The sequence below is a fragment of the Brachypodium distachyon genome, chromosome 5 (genome assembly GCF_000005505.3).
Source record: "Brachypodium distachyon strain Bd21 chromosome 5, Brachypodium_distachyon_v3.0, whole genome shotgun sequence".
In the NCBI taxonomy this organism is placed as follows: Eukaryota; Viridiplantae; Streptophyta; class Magnoliopsida; order Poales; family Poaceae; genus Brachypodium; species Brachypodium distachyon.
Genome location: NC_016135.3, coordinates 5,990,489 through 6,005,955, shown reverse-complemented (window position 1 = coordinate 6,005,955; position 15,467 = coordinate 5,990,489). Strand labels below are relative to the sequence as shown.

General features: G+C 39.2%; 1 protein-coding gene across 1 annotated transcript; it reads left to right on the top strand.

The window, feature by feature from the left end:
- The first annotated feature begins 869 nt into the window (after positions 1 to 869).
- LOC100835060 (probable protein transport Sec1a) lies at positions 870 to 14,141 on the top strand. Its single transcript, XM_010241435.3, has 21 exons — positions 870 to 1,225; positions 3,345 to 3,400; positions 3,498 to 3,579; positions 4,289 to 4,367; positions 5,181 to 5,231; positions 5,310 to 5,406; positions 5,511 to 5,543; positions 5,650 to 5,778; positions 6,074 to 6,265; positions 6,348 to 6,431; positions 6,535 to 6,633; positions 6,710 to 6,801; positions 7,261 to 7,357; positions 7,959 to 8,084; positions 8,171 to 8,266; positions 9,383 to 9,499; positions 9,603 to 9,680; positions 12,622 to 12,824; positions 13,403 to 13,493; positions 13,594 to 13,683; positions 13,758 to 14,141. The coding sequence occupies exons 1-21, from the start codon at positions 1,153 to 1,155 to the stop codon at positions 13,809 to 13,811; spliced, it is 2,019 nt and encodes a 672-aa protein (XP_010239737.1). The 5' UTR covers positions 870 to 1,152; the 3' UTR covers positions 13,812 to 14,141.
- The last annotated feature ends 1,326 nt before the right edge of the window (positions 14,142 to 15,467 follow it).

Here is a 15,467-nt window from a genome sequence, read left to right as displayed (position 1 = left end):
AATTTCTCTTCTACGGGCTCATTTTTAAAGTAACAAAGGTAGTGTGGTTGCATTAGAGTGATGAAGATGTCCATTTCTTGGCCCTAGAACGTGACAAATGAAAAGCCACAAAATATTCGTTATCCCGTTAAAAAACATTCACTAATTGTATTTACCCCATCATGCCACAAGCTCACATCCAAAAATCCCCAAATTTCTGAAATTTTGGAATCCCTAGCTCTGAGCATCTTCGATGGCTTGCTTGCACCCGCCGCTGCTGACCTAGCTGTTCGACGATGTCCAACGAGCGACAGTGTGGAAAAAGAGGGTTTTTAGAATGCGTGAAAAAAGAGGGATGACACGATAGTTCTCAGAGATCATAACAGCTGGATGACACGGAAAGAACACACTTGAAAGGCGACGTGGACTACTATTTTTTCCTTTTACATTTCTCCTTACCAAAATGTGTAAGTTCACTTTGTACCACCGCATTGCATGTGAGATCCTTTTCTTCTCCAATTTTTATATGAAAAGTGCACTTTTGCCTGAAGTAGGCGGTGCAGCTCTGAAGTGCTGATCATTTGTAAACTTTGCTCCATCAAATTTCCTGGCGAACTTTCCTTACAAACTCCTCCCGATCATTAAATTTCCTGGCGAACTTTCCTCTTTCAAAATTTCCTGCCTTCCCAAAGAGAAAGAGCCATTTTCCTTCCAAACGAAGGAAAGGCTTTTCCTGTGTTTGGTTCCTCGCCTCGCCAGCACGCATCCGTTCTAACAGTTCAACCGCGTCTCCCTCGTAGAACCTTCTGGCCCTCGGTCCCTCGGTCGTACCAAAGCAAGCCTAATGACGCGTGGGACTTGCAGCACAGCTTAACCCGACTGGCCCCGCGTGCGATGGACCCAAAAGCTTAAACCCCACACAACGGCGCATGCCGCTCGGCAAACCTCCTTCGTCGTCGTCCTCGTTGGAACAAGAGAGAAGTTACCTCCAATCCCGCGGCGGTGGCGAACCCCGTAAAATATTCTCCTACTTTCCCTTGCCTCCCCTCCCTCCCCGCCGCACGCCGGCACGCGCGATCCTCTCCTCCGGCCGAACCGCCGCCTCGTCTTCCGACAGTGTTGTGCTGCCGCGGACCCTAACCCTAGCGCTGGTGGCGTCCTTCGCCGGCGACCATGTCGACGGACTCCGACACCTCCTCGCGAAATGGCGCCGACAGGAGGAGCTTCCGTGAGATCACCCGGGACCGTAAGAGTTCCTTGCCCCTACGCCCGGCTTCCATTTTTGCTTCCTCCTTCCCTCGCTTTTTATGGAGAACTTTTTTTTTTGGACTGGGGGGAGGGGGGTATTACTCGCTTCCTTGTTGGTAATGCTGCGAAATTTTTATTTACTGTGTGCTTGGACATTTAGTTATGTTCAAGCGACAAATTTTGTAGTTTCACGTGACGCAGTTTTCAGGCTGGTGGGGGGTTTCTGATAGTGGAACGCGGCCATTTTGGTCGTATGGGAAAAAAACAGACTGGAGGGGGGTGGGTGGGTTTGCTGTCGAATCAAATTAAACGGTAATGTTGTATATGTTATATTCTTAATCGCCAATTTTTTTATCTTTGCAATCGTTTTGAAAAAAAAGGAAAGGAATTAAGCATTAGCTTCCCCAACATGTAGAGTCACACAATGTCATTAAATAAATAATGTCTTTGAACAGTTCGTAGCTTAAGTTCAAATTGCTTGTATAAGTTTGCATTTCACCACAATCCTCCAGAAGTCATACAATTTTATTTTATGTAGATCGAAGGGGGGGGGGGGTGGCAGGACATAATATCTGAGTCATACAGTAGTTTTGACAACAGCAAATTTCAAGGGTAACCACATGCAGTCATTTAAAAGAAAAGACGACTTCATCAAGCCGAATAGGACTTCACTACCTCCTGAACTTTAGCACGGAGAAGATCAGCAGCAGCAGTTGTGATACTGGGAAGCTCCGGATTCACTGAGACAGGAGAAATTGACAGCATGGAGCAGGAACCTGCCAGACTGCCATCTAGATCAGGTGTCCCAGGGGCCAGCAAAGGACTCAAAGCAGGTGGGGTGATGCCAACAGAACCGAGGCATGAGAGCAAACAAATATATCTGATCCGGCATATGATCCTTGAAGATCAGGCGCCATTTTTTGACTGATTTCAAAATCAGCCACCGTACCTGTTTAATATCAGACGAAGGTTGGTGATTAAAGATCATATGGTTATGAATCTTCCATGAACAGGAAATCAGAGCCCAGTTGTTTGCCCAGAAAGCTGGAGACAGTTCCCAAACTTGCTTAGCCATAACACGATCAAAAAATAGATGTTGTATAGATTCTAGCTCAGTACAGAAAACACATTCTTCAGGTTAAGAGCCATAACTGAACAACGTCTTTGGGCAGTTTTTTTTTTCATTTTGGACTAGCAATCTGGCATAATGTCATGATGATATCCTGTCTTGTGCATGTCTGATTTACCTGTTTCCCTTTTTTTCTCGAGAAAACGCAAAAGCATTGCGTCTCTTTGTATTGAAAAGGTGGACTGTGGAAGAGTATTTACAGGCCTAGAGAGGCCGAATACAAGCACATGCAAGATACAATTAGTGCACGTCTCAGGACTGTTTCCATTTGAGTTTGACTTATGGACAAATCAGCATCTTAGCTAGTGGTTGACCTGCAGCGGATGTTGCGACCACGCAAATTGGAGGACTGTGCCACATGCCAAGATCAGTGTAGTCTACGTGTCGGATTGTCCTACCAACCAGTGAATCTGATCATAATCTGTTGCCATGCACATGACAGGACAAAGACATCAGAACTGCCAGGTTCTGGTGGGAAGTCCTAGTAAATTAGATGGAGATGAAGCGATCAGTGTGTAAGGAGGTTCGAGGGGATATAGATTGTGAAATGATCAATTTGGAGGGGGGGGGGGGGGGGGGGGCTGGGGACGGCGATCCATGGTCCTGACTTGCACGGATTTGGTGGGTTGATGGTTTTCAGGGGATATTTATGAGTTATAGATCAGATACACCATATTCACATATGAATTAGCTAGTAAATTAATAACTGATTGATATCATGAGCACTCGATAGTAAGACTGTAAGACCAACATTTGAAACACAGAAAATCTTCTAATTGATTTTCCCTGATTTCCTGGTATGTTGTACTTCTGTTTTACTTATCTCTTTTTTTCTTCTTCTTGAATCTTATAGTTTAGTTATGCTCATAATTTCAGTTACACTTGAATAGCGCAAGCTTTGTGCATTTGTAATTTTTATTATTTTCTTATTGGCATCAGCCATTTTCCTACTTCGCCATTTATTTTTTATTCTTTTTGCACTATGTAGGTCTATTAATTGAAATGCTAAGATCAGCTAAGAATAACTCAAGATCAACATGGAAGGTATCCTTTTGGTTGGATGATTTTTCATGTTCTGATAGTCATTTTCTACCATGTTGCAAAGAGAAGTTTGACATGCATAAAACTTTATTGTGACTAGGTTCTTATCATGGACAAACTTACAGTCAAGATAATGTCATTTTCATGCAAGATGGCTGATATCACGGAACAAGGGGTTTCATGTAAGTAGCATGCTGTCTTATTATGAATCTGGATATTTTCTTGCTTAGTTGTTCGTATGAAATATTTGAATTTTCTATTTAATCACCCATGGTGCATTCAAACAGTATTCACCTAGGCATATGAAGTAATCAGGCATCCCTAGACTGCATTAGATACATTGTTGTAATGTGAAGCATTTCTTCTTGCTAAGTATACATGGTTCATCGGAAGGACTTCTGTTGCAGTAATGCCATCCCAGAGCCACGATAACGACACAACTTTTAAGCAGATATTTGAACTGACCCTAAGTGGCGATTGGACTGACTTCGGTTGGTCATGCAGTCTAAATATTTTGTCCTGTCAATGTAGAACCTCTTTAGTGGATTATATGAAGCCACTAGGATTTCTACTAGCATTATGCTGAGTCGTTTTTTTTATTAAAGAAATGGCTTACATCATGTCTAAAGCAGCTCCACCTTGTGGTAATTCTCTGGTAGCACTAGAAAAGTATTTTAACACTGTCATTGTTCCTAGTTCTAGGGAATTTTACCAGCTTTTTGTTGAACACTTGAAGTATTTCTTTTGAGTTGCTTTTACCAATTAGCTTTCCGAAGCTGTAGGGGCCTAAGTATTTCAATGAATGGAGATTTTATTTCAAATGTTATAGTAACAGTCCCCCAAGAAGTATTTTCTATGTTTAAAATCTCTGTGTTGCTAATTCTTTCACAGTGGTTGAGGACCTATACAAACGGAGGCAACCGTTGCCATCAATGGATGCAATTTATTTCATGCAACCAACCAAAGAAAAGTAAGATGTGTTAGCTAACATATCCTCCTGAAATGGTTGTGTTCCGTCACTGTTACAATTTTTTCCCTGCAGTAACCTCCCAGAATCTGTAGTGACTGCCAGCTTTACTCAAATAGGCAAATACTTGATATGGTTCACTTATGAATCAGCATAATACTGCCTCAATTGTGAATTGTTGTGCTACTAAGAGATACCACTCCAGCTTATATAGATGGATGACTTTACCATTAAAAAACTTAACCTTAGACAAGGCATCTAAAAAATACCCAAGTAACATGATTGCTAAATTATGAGATATGCATGCAGCTAATTAACTTGACTAATAACCTTCCACTACATGACGTGAGGCTTACTATAGTACTTGCCATGCCTCCAGTGGCCATGACAGCACATATGTATGAGTTTTCTCCTCAATGCTCCTCTGATGATGATTGCAACTTCGCTAATACTTGGATTGGTCATTTATGCATGGTTAGAATCACAAAACACATGCCGCAAGAGTAAGTTAGTAAATGATGGTAGGCATTGTACATAATATCCTCCTTTGCATAATAATTTGTACTCCCTTGGATCCATAATAAGTGTCTCAGACTTAGTACAACTTTGTACTAAGTTATTATGAATCGGATGGACTAGTATGCTAAACTAGTTTTATCCTTGAATTTGTGCTGAAAGAGTAGCTTTTGATTTTGTTGCAGTCTTTCAACCCACAAGGTAATAAACTATTGTGGTGCATGTAGCTTTTTTTTTGCTGGGGCTGTTGAAATTTGTCCCTTCCAATTCTCTGACCATTTTGTTTTGGTAATAATGCAGTGTTCGCATTTTTATGTCGGACATGTCAGGGAAACATCCATTGTACAAGAAGTATGTGATCGATGTATGTTCTTGTTTATGCATTTGTTCTGTCACTTTTAAGTGCTGACACAATGTTGCCTGTTGCAGAGCCTATGTATTTTTCAGTTCTCCCGTGCAGAAAGAATTAGTGTCTCAAATAAGAAAAGATTCAAGTCTTATAACACGTGTTGGTGCACTTAGTGAGGTCTCTTTAACACTCTCACTCTCACTCTCACTCTCTCTCTCTCTCAGGAGAACATTGCAAGCATGCTAATTCCTTTTTCATTCATTTTTTGTTCTATGCTGCAGATGAATTTGGAATACTTTGCTATTGATAGCCAGGTACTATGGCATACAACTTAACCTCTCAAGGTTGCTGGTTTGGATTAATAATCATTATCAGAAAATCTTCTGTTTGGTTTGCATGAATCCATTGATGTGTGTGCAGGGCTTCATAACCGACCATGACAAGGCTATAGAAGAGCTGTTCACTGAAAATGCAGAAGGTTCAATGAAGTACAATTCATGCATTAACATGATGGGCACTCGAATTGCTACCGTATTTGCGTCAATGAGGGTACTGTTTTGTTTCTGCTATATTTTATCTGCAAATTTTTGAGTTCTTATGTTTCCCTAAACATATGAGAAATATGAACATACACCGCTGAAGAGATATCTGGTGGATCAGGGTTATTTTTGCTAAAGGAGGAAACTAATATGGAATCATTATCATGTGAAATTCACTACGACTTTGTTTCCTCTGTTATTGCCCAATTGTTTATTTCATATGCTTTTTCCTATGCAGTTTTACCTTTTATAAACAACTATAAGAAGTTCTTTGTACCAACATTGAGTGTTTCCAATTATTTCAGGAGTTTCCTCGTGTTCACTATCGTGTTGCTAGGACAATTGATGCTTCTACTTTGACAACTCTACGAGATTTAGTCCCCACAAAGCTTGCGGCCTCTGTGTGGAATTGCTTGGCGAGATATAAATCAACCATACCTGAATTCCCTCAGACAGAGACATGTGAATTACTTATTGCAGACCGCTCGATGGATCAGGCACGGGGATATTTTTATATGTTTGAGTTTGCTTTTCATCGACTGCCACATGAAATGGTTACAGATTTCATGATTATTGCAGATTGCACCTATCATTCACGAATGGACTTATGATGCAATGTGTCATGATCTGCTGTGCATGGATGGTAACAAATATGTACAAGAGGTGAGCAAATCAAAAACATTTTAATACAGTTCACTGTTCACCCAGCTCTCAGTTCTGTTGTGGCATTGATATCATGTTCCTTCATGTGAATCTGAAACAACAGGTGCCAAGTAAGACCGGTTCAGGTACTGAGAAAAAGGAGGTGTTGTTGGAAGATCATGATCCGATATGGCTTGAGCTTCGGCATTTACATATAGCGGATGTAAGATTGTTGCCACTGTCGTCTTCAAACATTGCTTCTTTTTTTTGCCAATTGCATTATTACATCAATGTTGCAGGCTAATTTAAGATTGCATGAGAAGATGACCAATTTTATATCAAAAAACAAAGCAGCACAACTATACAAAGCAAAGTTTGGTCAACAAACAAGGTTAGTTCAACAACAGAACTATTCCAAGTTAGGTTATGAAGAGCAATTAGCTCAAGGGAGTATCCAATTATTACAATAAACTTTACTGGGGTTAATAACATACTAGAAAAATGTACTATCAAACCACAATCTTAAAAGGACAACTCCTGAATGATGGAGAAATGCACTATCAAACCACAACCAAACTGGTGTAGATAATGACATGGTCTCCGGAAGTGAAAATTTTGCCACCAGTCTATGCTTGAGATTCTGTTTTGCTTGGTTTATTAATTAATTAGTTTTATGCAATGCATAAATAATGACAGCCTAAATACTTGTAGTGTGCGATTTCTAAGATATACTCACTATGATGCCTTAAAAATAGATTGTTAAGATTTTTATTCTGTGTTGAATTAATTCTCGTCGTTGAGAAGATTCTTTTTCATGTTGTAATGTCAAATCCTCATGTTTGATTTGTAGAACTGGCGGAGAGTTATCAACAAAAGAACTACAAAAAATGGTCCAAGCTCTTCCACAGTACAGTGATCAAATTGACAAGCTTTCTCTCCATGTTGAGGTTGGTAATATTGTTTTCTGGTCTGTGCTTTGTATTTCTGGTGTGTGTCCTCATGTAAGGTTGAACTATAAACATCTCAGATTACTGATTACTGAATTCTCAGTTTATTTCTTAACATAGCCAGTGCAAGGATAAATGTTGAGTAGGCAGTATTTGTCAGAAATTAGAAATGTATGAATTATTTTAAATTAAAGTTTACTTGACTTTTCATCAACTTGTATATCAACAAACAAATAAATTTGCCTGGCAATCATTAATTAAACAAATGTTCATGCCTCGACGTTGTAAAACTTTTCTCTTTAATATAATTCACATGTGGCTCTCCTGCATGGTCCAAATAAAAAGATCTTTGTATTTTTGCCATTTCAATCTGAGCTAGCCACAGGCCACAGCTTGTCTCCATTGACTAGGATTCAGCTCCACCAGGTGTTGCTATTCCTAGAATCCCAAATCCCTAGCACCGCCTAATTCTTGCACTCTGATTGGATCGTGGAACTGTGCTAGGAAGTTTTTGAATTAGCTTCCCGAAGAATATGAGTTAAAAACTGTTTGAACACACTAATGAACATATTTTACTTTTGGTTACCTATTTTTGCTACAGATTGCAGACAAGCTCAGTGACATGATCAAACAACAGCATTTGAAAGATGTCGGGCAGCTCGAGCAAGACCTTGTGTTTGGTGAAGCTGGGACAAAAGAACTAATCAATTTCTTTAGGACACGTCTGGTAATTATAAGTTGGACTACAACCAATAAAGTATGGCACTAAACCTGTCTGGATATCATATTGACATGTTCTTTTATTTAATCCAGGATACAAGTCGTGAAAACAAGCTGCGTTTGCTAATGATTTATGCTGCAATTAACCCAGAGAAGATACAAGGTGACAAGGGAGCAAAGCTGATGCAGGTACCTTTAGTTTTGTGTTGGGAAAGTTAGCAGTCATACATCCAGTTTGACTTTGACAAGTGGGCCCTGGGGTAATGACAACTGTGCTCTTGGGGAACTTGTAGGTGACAATTGACATGCTAATGCTGTTTTCCAACATGAATGGTATTTCTAGTGTTACTGAGAGATTACTGATGACTTCTTGTGTGTGTCATTATCAGAAGTGTAGATGTCTTGCCCACTTGGTCATGTGTTCTAGTGCACACTAGTGCCAGTATAAATTTGGTGTGGTGCGATGCTGCTTTGTGTTGCACCATTCTGTCCTATTGGCTAGGTTAATTGGAAATATGTTATGAAGTGATACTTAGAACATACATTTTCTGATTATCAATTGTTGTAAAAAATATTACATAAGAAGATGACATCATACACATGCGGGTTTTTTCACACAGGACAATTGACAGCGTGACTGATCATGTTATGTTTTGTTTACCAGTACCTAAGATAAAGGGCATCCCCTTGCAGTCTTAGCAGCTAAAGCCAAAAACCAGTTTAATACTGGTAATAACCCTGTTTGTTCATACCAGGTAGTGCTACACTGTGATAGCATACTAGCATCCACAAAGTTGTGCAGACCAGAGTATATGCAGAATTGTAACTTGTCTATCCTGCCACGAATAAGTGTTGCCATGTGAAGTGTCTTGGACTGTTGTCACCTCCCAAATATAAAATAAAAATAATTTCAACTTTGAGCTACTTTACATTTGTAAATATCTTAATCGGCGACATAAAAATAGAAGTAGATCTGTCTGCCAAAAACCCTGCAGATCTTATGTCTATAGGCTATAGTTTTTACAAATATATGATTAAAAGATAACCATCCAAGTTTTATCATGAAGGCGATAAGAATTCAAATTGGCACCTATTGGTTGCATGTACATGGAAAATGATGCATTTGTAAGAATCTACTTTACATTTCTTTGCTTTGTCTGAAATTCCAATGACTGTTGTTTTGTGAAAAGTTGTACATCTCATCCTTTGTACACTAGCCTATTTCTAAGAATTTGCACATTCTAGCTTCAATTCTCTAATTTATGACTAATACTCCAAATTGAGTAAGAGGTCTTCTTTTGGCAGCTGGCTGGATTATCAGCGGATGACATGATTGCAGTGAATAATATGCATTGCCTATGTGCGCATGATACTAAAAAGTCTTCAACTGGTGGCTTTACTATGAAATTTGATTTACATAAGGTAACTCCTTAAAATATTTATTTTGTGTTTTAGTTCCTACAAATCATGTGATTTTGAATAATTATAATGTTAAAAGTTATTCACCCAACTATTCAATTTTCAGAAAAAGCGTGGTATCAGAAAAGAACGAGTAGGGGAAGAATCAACATGGTTGCTGTCCCGGTTTTATCCCATCCTTGAGGTACAAAAGTTTGACAAATTGTTATGTATATCCTATTGAAGTATTAATGATAGCAGCAAACATTTTAAAGTTCTCCATACTGTTTCTTGCAATAAAATGTCTGCATACACCATACAGTAATGTTTATGTATTGAGATGCTTTTGTCTTCAGTCCTGTTCCTTATTCTCAAATTTTCTTTTACACATTATTCTAAATTAATTTATTTATCCACATCTCACTTCATTTTGTCAAACTGCTGGTTTGCTATTTAGAGACCATAGCATTGATCTCCATGTGTGTGGGCTACTAATTTCTTGATTTGACCACTGTGGCACTGTTTATGTTCTTGGTACCACTTTAGCACAAACCCTTACTGTTGATACAAACATGAATTTACACTCTCTCTGCTTCCTTTTACCTACTTTATCTGATATGTATCTGGAACTATTTTGTTGAATATTGAACTAATTCATCCCGTGAAAATACCTTTGATAAACAGACGCTGTTCCCTACTAAAATTAGTATGAGTGCAGGCCTCTTGTTCCTTTTTCCTTAGTCATTCACTTCAACTTCATAGCAAGAGCAGAACTCACCCTCTTTGGGCTTGTTCTGATCCCCTAGTGGAACTAATTTATGTAGGAATCGGGTTAATTGGTTGAATCCCTCCCTCCGCCCAATCCCCACTGGGATTCATCCCTGCCACATAGTAACCATTTCGTTAACACCTACCATCAACAACACAATCCAGGGCACAGCGAGGTAATAAGTAACTGATAAAAACGAAAAGGAGATCAACTAAACATCCAAACTTTCACCGGACATAACAGTTTAACATGCTTTAGAGCCTCCAAATATTCCAAGAGCTAGCTAATCATAAATATTCGAAGAGGTAGCTAATCAACAGTTCAACAAGCCATACAATTAAACCGAGCACCATCAATAATCATGAATAACTGGCAGAGGAGCATCATCAAGTTTACCTAACATAAACACAAGAGCTGCTGAGTTTTTCTGAACCTATATCTCTAAGCAAAAGTTCTGAATTCTCATGTTGTCTGAGACGGCGACACTTCTGAAGAAGCGAATTGTGAGGTGACTGTCAGGAGTCCTGCTCTGATCTCATCTACCCTGCGTCGACATCTAGGTATCGCTGTATCGCAGCTCACCTTCGGCTGAATTAGCAGAAAACAATGAGACAGTTTTGCATCATGGCACAAGTAATGCATCTCTTGGAGAGGACAAGTATATAAAACTCAAAGTATTGCATAAATAACAGGAAGACAGCTCATGTACGGAACCTGAAAAACGATATAATGTGCAGAAACTAGCTTTCATGTACCACTAGAACTCGAAACATTTACAACAGGCTAAATCCAATAGGATATTGATATCTTCTCTGTGAGACTGAAATGAGATGACCGAATTGATCGGTACTTTAAGTTCCATAATTTCTGCTAGCATCAAAATATTATCGATTGTTAGAACTGAATTATCTGAACAGTAGTATGAAGGAAGTTCATATCATAGCTGTGTGTGAGTATGAGACTACGGGATAATTTCGCTCCAATAACAAACTAGCTTCAGACCTTGCATCTGTACTGATAGATAAACAAGGCACACTATAAATACCCACTGTTTCCATTTCTACTACTCCCTCCGTTCCTAAATACTTGTCGCTGTTTTAGTGCAAACTTGAACTAAAACAACGACATGTATTTAGGAACAGAGGGAGTACTACTTGTCGCTGTTTTAGTGCAAACTTGAACTAAAACAACGACATGTATTTAGGAACAGAGGGAGTACCTTTTATCTATCTAGACAAGTACTCCCTCCGTCCCATATTAAGTGACTTTATATTACATGTATCTAGACGCCTTTTAGGCATAGATACATCCATATTTGGACAAATTTGAGTCACTTAATATGGGACGGAGGGAGTAATCAGTGCAACTCCAAGTAGTCAGTGCATGTCCTAAACGAACAGGATATCAGTGAGTTAGAAGCTTAAATGCTTCGGATGCTTACTTGAACATTAAAAAATATGTGTATAACTGTACATGCTTCAGATGCTAGGCATCATCAGAAAAGGAGTTAGAACTTAGAACTTAGAAGCCTAGTAAGAACCTGACAAGCCACATAAAACATCTGAAAACAAATCACTCCAGCTTCAGCCTTGAGATTTTGCCAGCTGCATGTAATCCAGCATCGGCCTATCACAACAAAACTAATGCATTCATAATGAGTGATACTGATACATCAGGAATTTTAACTAGCATCTCTTAAGCATGCTGCCACGGCCATGTATCACCATGAAGAGTGTGCCAATAGAGAAGAACAAATATACCCCTGTCTAAGATGAAACAGGACGTAAATTAGGGTACCATCCATAAAGAGATGGAGGGAACTTGATGCATTTGATTTGCTGCTCATTTTCATAATAGCTGCATTCTTCTCCCTCCCTCCCTCCCTCAGACATGTTATGCAGTTTCAATCTCGGACTTACTTCAAACTAAACTACCTCCCAAGCAGAGATGCCTTATCGTCAGTTAATGAAAGCAGACGTGTTATGCTGTTTTCCTGTTCCTCTGGTATGTTGCCTCCTGTCCAGGAATTATTCCATGGGTCACCAAATACGAAATTTCTGGCAGGCTTATGAAAATGGCTCCACTAGGTCATGCCACAGCCGATTAGGCTATAATCCTAGGTGGATTTACCAATTTTTAGAACCTTGGAATTGGAGTCTTAACCTATTTTTGTACCATGCTATGGGAAGCTAGATGTCATAGGTGCGCATAGCAGCCAATATGACGCACCGTCAGTAAGTCTGTTGTATTAGTTAGTAGCAATAAAGTAGCTAATACTTGCACGTGATTTTTCTGTGTTCTCGTGCTGCCTTGCACTTCTACTTGGAAGTGTTTCTATTTTTTGCATTTACATGACTGACCGTTCGTTTTTTTGTAGGAGTTGATCGAGAAACTTAGTAAAGGCGAGCTTCCAAAAGATGAGTATCACTGTATGAGTGACCCTAGTTCTAGTTTCCGTGGAATCCCAAGCAGCATGTCGGCCCGAGCAAGTCCAGCTCATCCGCCAGCTCAATCCATGAGATCTAGATGGACAGGTGGCACATGGGCGAGGCCTCGAAATTCCGATGATGGCTATTCAAGGTTGGTCATACTGACTCCATTGACCTTCAGTTTCAACTTGCAAGCATGCATTTTTGTTCAGGGAGTTCATGGACATGTCCGTGGTGATCTCTTTCCAGATACTAGCTGGACACAATTTCTCTCCATTAAATTATGTTCTGCCTGTTTGTTGACAAAATATCAAAGTTATGGTTCATATTAGCAATAGTGGGTTAGAATAGTGTTTTATGCTTCAAAAAGGTGATTTTTTGTCACCAGTCTGGCGCACTTGCTGTGGAGATTCTATGCTTTTGGCAAACTTTTTGTGCCCTTTGGCAATTGGCATGGATAGTGAAAGCTGAGACATCCATTTACTGTGATGGGACGAAATAAATGCTCCATCATGGGCAATTTACTGACGAGCTAGTAGTACATATATTAGCTTACATTCATTTCACAATGAATGAATTCTAGAGCAGTGTTTTGATAGGTGTACATGTTATCTAGTAAAACCACGACAAGTATTTAGGAACGGAGGGAGTAGTTAATGAGGAGTTAATAATGTTTTGGCTTACCGCTAGAAATTTCTTATATAATGATGTCCAATGATGCTTTTACAGTGACTCTGTACTGAAGCATGCATCAAGCGATATGAGAAAGTTGGGTCGGCGCTTGTTTATCTTTGTAGTTGGGGGTGCTACTCGGTCTGAGGTATGTCCGTTGCCTGAATATGATTTAACCTATAAAATGAGAACAATGTACTTCCCACATTCCCCAATAACGTGTTGTGTTATGTAAATGGATATTGCAGTTACGCGCTGCTCACAAGCTGTCTTCCAAACTGAATAGAGAAATTATCCTTGGCTCTTCTAGTCTTGATGATCCACCCCAATTCATCACGGTAAGTCAGTTTAATTGTTCTTCTCTCCTGTGCAATCTATACCTGCCAACATGAATGCATGCCATTATTTGCAGAAACTAAAGATGCTATCTACTGAGGAGTTGACACTGGACGATCTGCATATATAACAACTGGAATGGAGCATCCACTGTAATTATCTACTGATTTCTCAGTGCTCTAGATTTACTTGTTGAACATCATACAAACCACAGGCTAGAGGAGCATGCTGTTTACTTGGTAGGGCAGCCCTCCATTAACTCATAATCCAGTGTACATCTGTGTTGCTAGCAGCTTTAGGGTGTGTGGTACATTTATTGGATCTGTAAATGAGTTGAGATGTTCAGTATTCTTTTCTGGGGGAAAAGATATGTGATATTCATGATTGAAGTTTGGCGGCTGGCACTGAGAATGTTACGAGGGGAATCTTCTTCTTTTTTCAATCCTGAGTTTGTTCTTTATCTGTCGCCCACCTGTGTGGTTTTGAAGTTGTTTGCAGTAAGATTACCATGTATAAATGGCTTGAAATTTGAACCGGGCTATTACCGTTTACACGGTGATTCCATCATGCTATCGCGATCCCAGTAATCGGAAAAGTAATGTTTATGCTCAGACCTCTCCTAATGCATAGTTTTTCAACATGTAATTTTAGTTGATAATAGTTCTTATGTGACAAACTTTTGCAGTGCATTCTCTCTTAGTAGTTGTTGTCTTAGAAAGTTGCATTAATTCATGTAGGAGGTATGCTTACATGATTGAGAAAAATAATATTTTTGCATATGTCTACGTCAAGAGTTTATCTTCAGTAAGAGACAACCTCTCTTTCTATCTAAATTAATTAGTATGTCATGAAAGCAAAATACTGTCAGAAGACAAAACCTACATGCAGAAATGAGAAGATATCTAGTGTTCCCACCTTAAGGTGCTACCGTGCTTCCAACACACGGTACCACTCCTAAAAAGTTTTCAAAAAATTGAAATAAATTGAATATATTTATAAGATATGTGTCTACCATGTCACAAAGTTTCAAATCCAAATTCATTATATGCATACAGAAACAAAAAAGACAAATCCAAACATGAGTAGGTCGTAAAAAGAAAAAAACACAAAAGACAAAATTTCTAACACTATTCATGTTTGCATTTGTCTTTTTTGTTTCTCTCTGTGTATAATGAATTTGGAATTGAAACTTTGCAACATGGTAAACAAATATCTTATAAATCCACTCAATTTATTTTAAAAATTTTGAAAAACTTTTTAAAGGTGCTACTGTACTCAACGCATGGTAGCACCCTAAGGGGTGGGAGCATTGGATATCTTCTTGCTCAGAAATGATGTGGTGGTTTCGTGCCTTGCATGTAACCTGCTAAACGCATGTGTCTTTGCAAGGAATTTACAAAAAAGTGCAGGAGTTTCATCCATGCGTGGTTGGGATTAAACGGCTGGTTCTCTAAAAAATAAAAAATGTCTGGTGACCCATCGTATACAGTTTCCTAAATCCTTCACCTCCCATGTTATCCCAGCATGGGTCACGGTGCCTCCAACAATCTGCAGCCTAAGCTTATTGCAGTATTGCAATCCATCGACATGCTATCCTAGTTTCACGCGTGCCGTTGTCCTCCCAGCCATCCGATCCATTTCCTTGGTCCATCAAATTGTTGCAAGGAAACAATGTTGCATGCAACAATCTTTCTATACGTCTGTAACATTGAAAATTCAGCTGAAACCGTTAATGACTTCAGGCCTATATCCCTTGTGGACTGCACACCCAAAATCAGTACTAAAC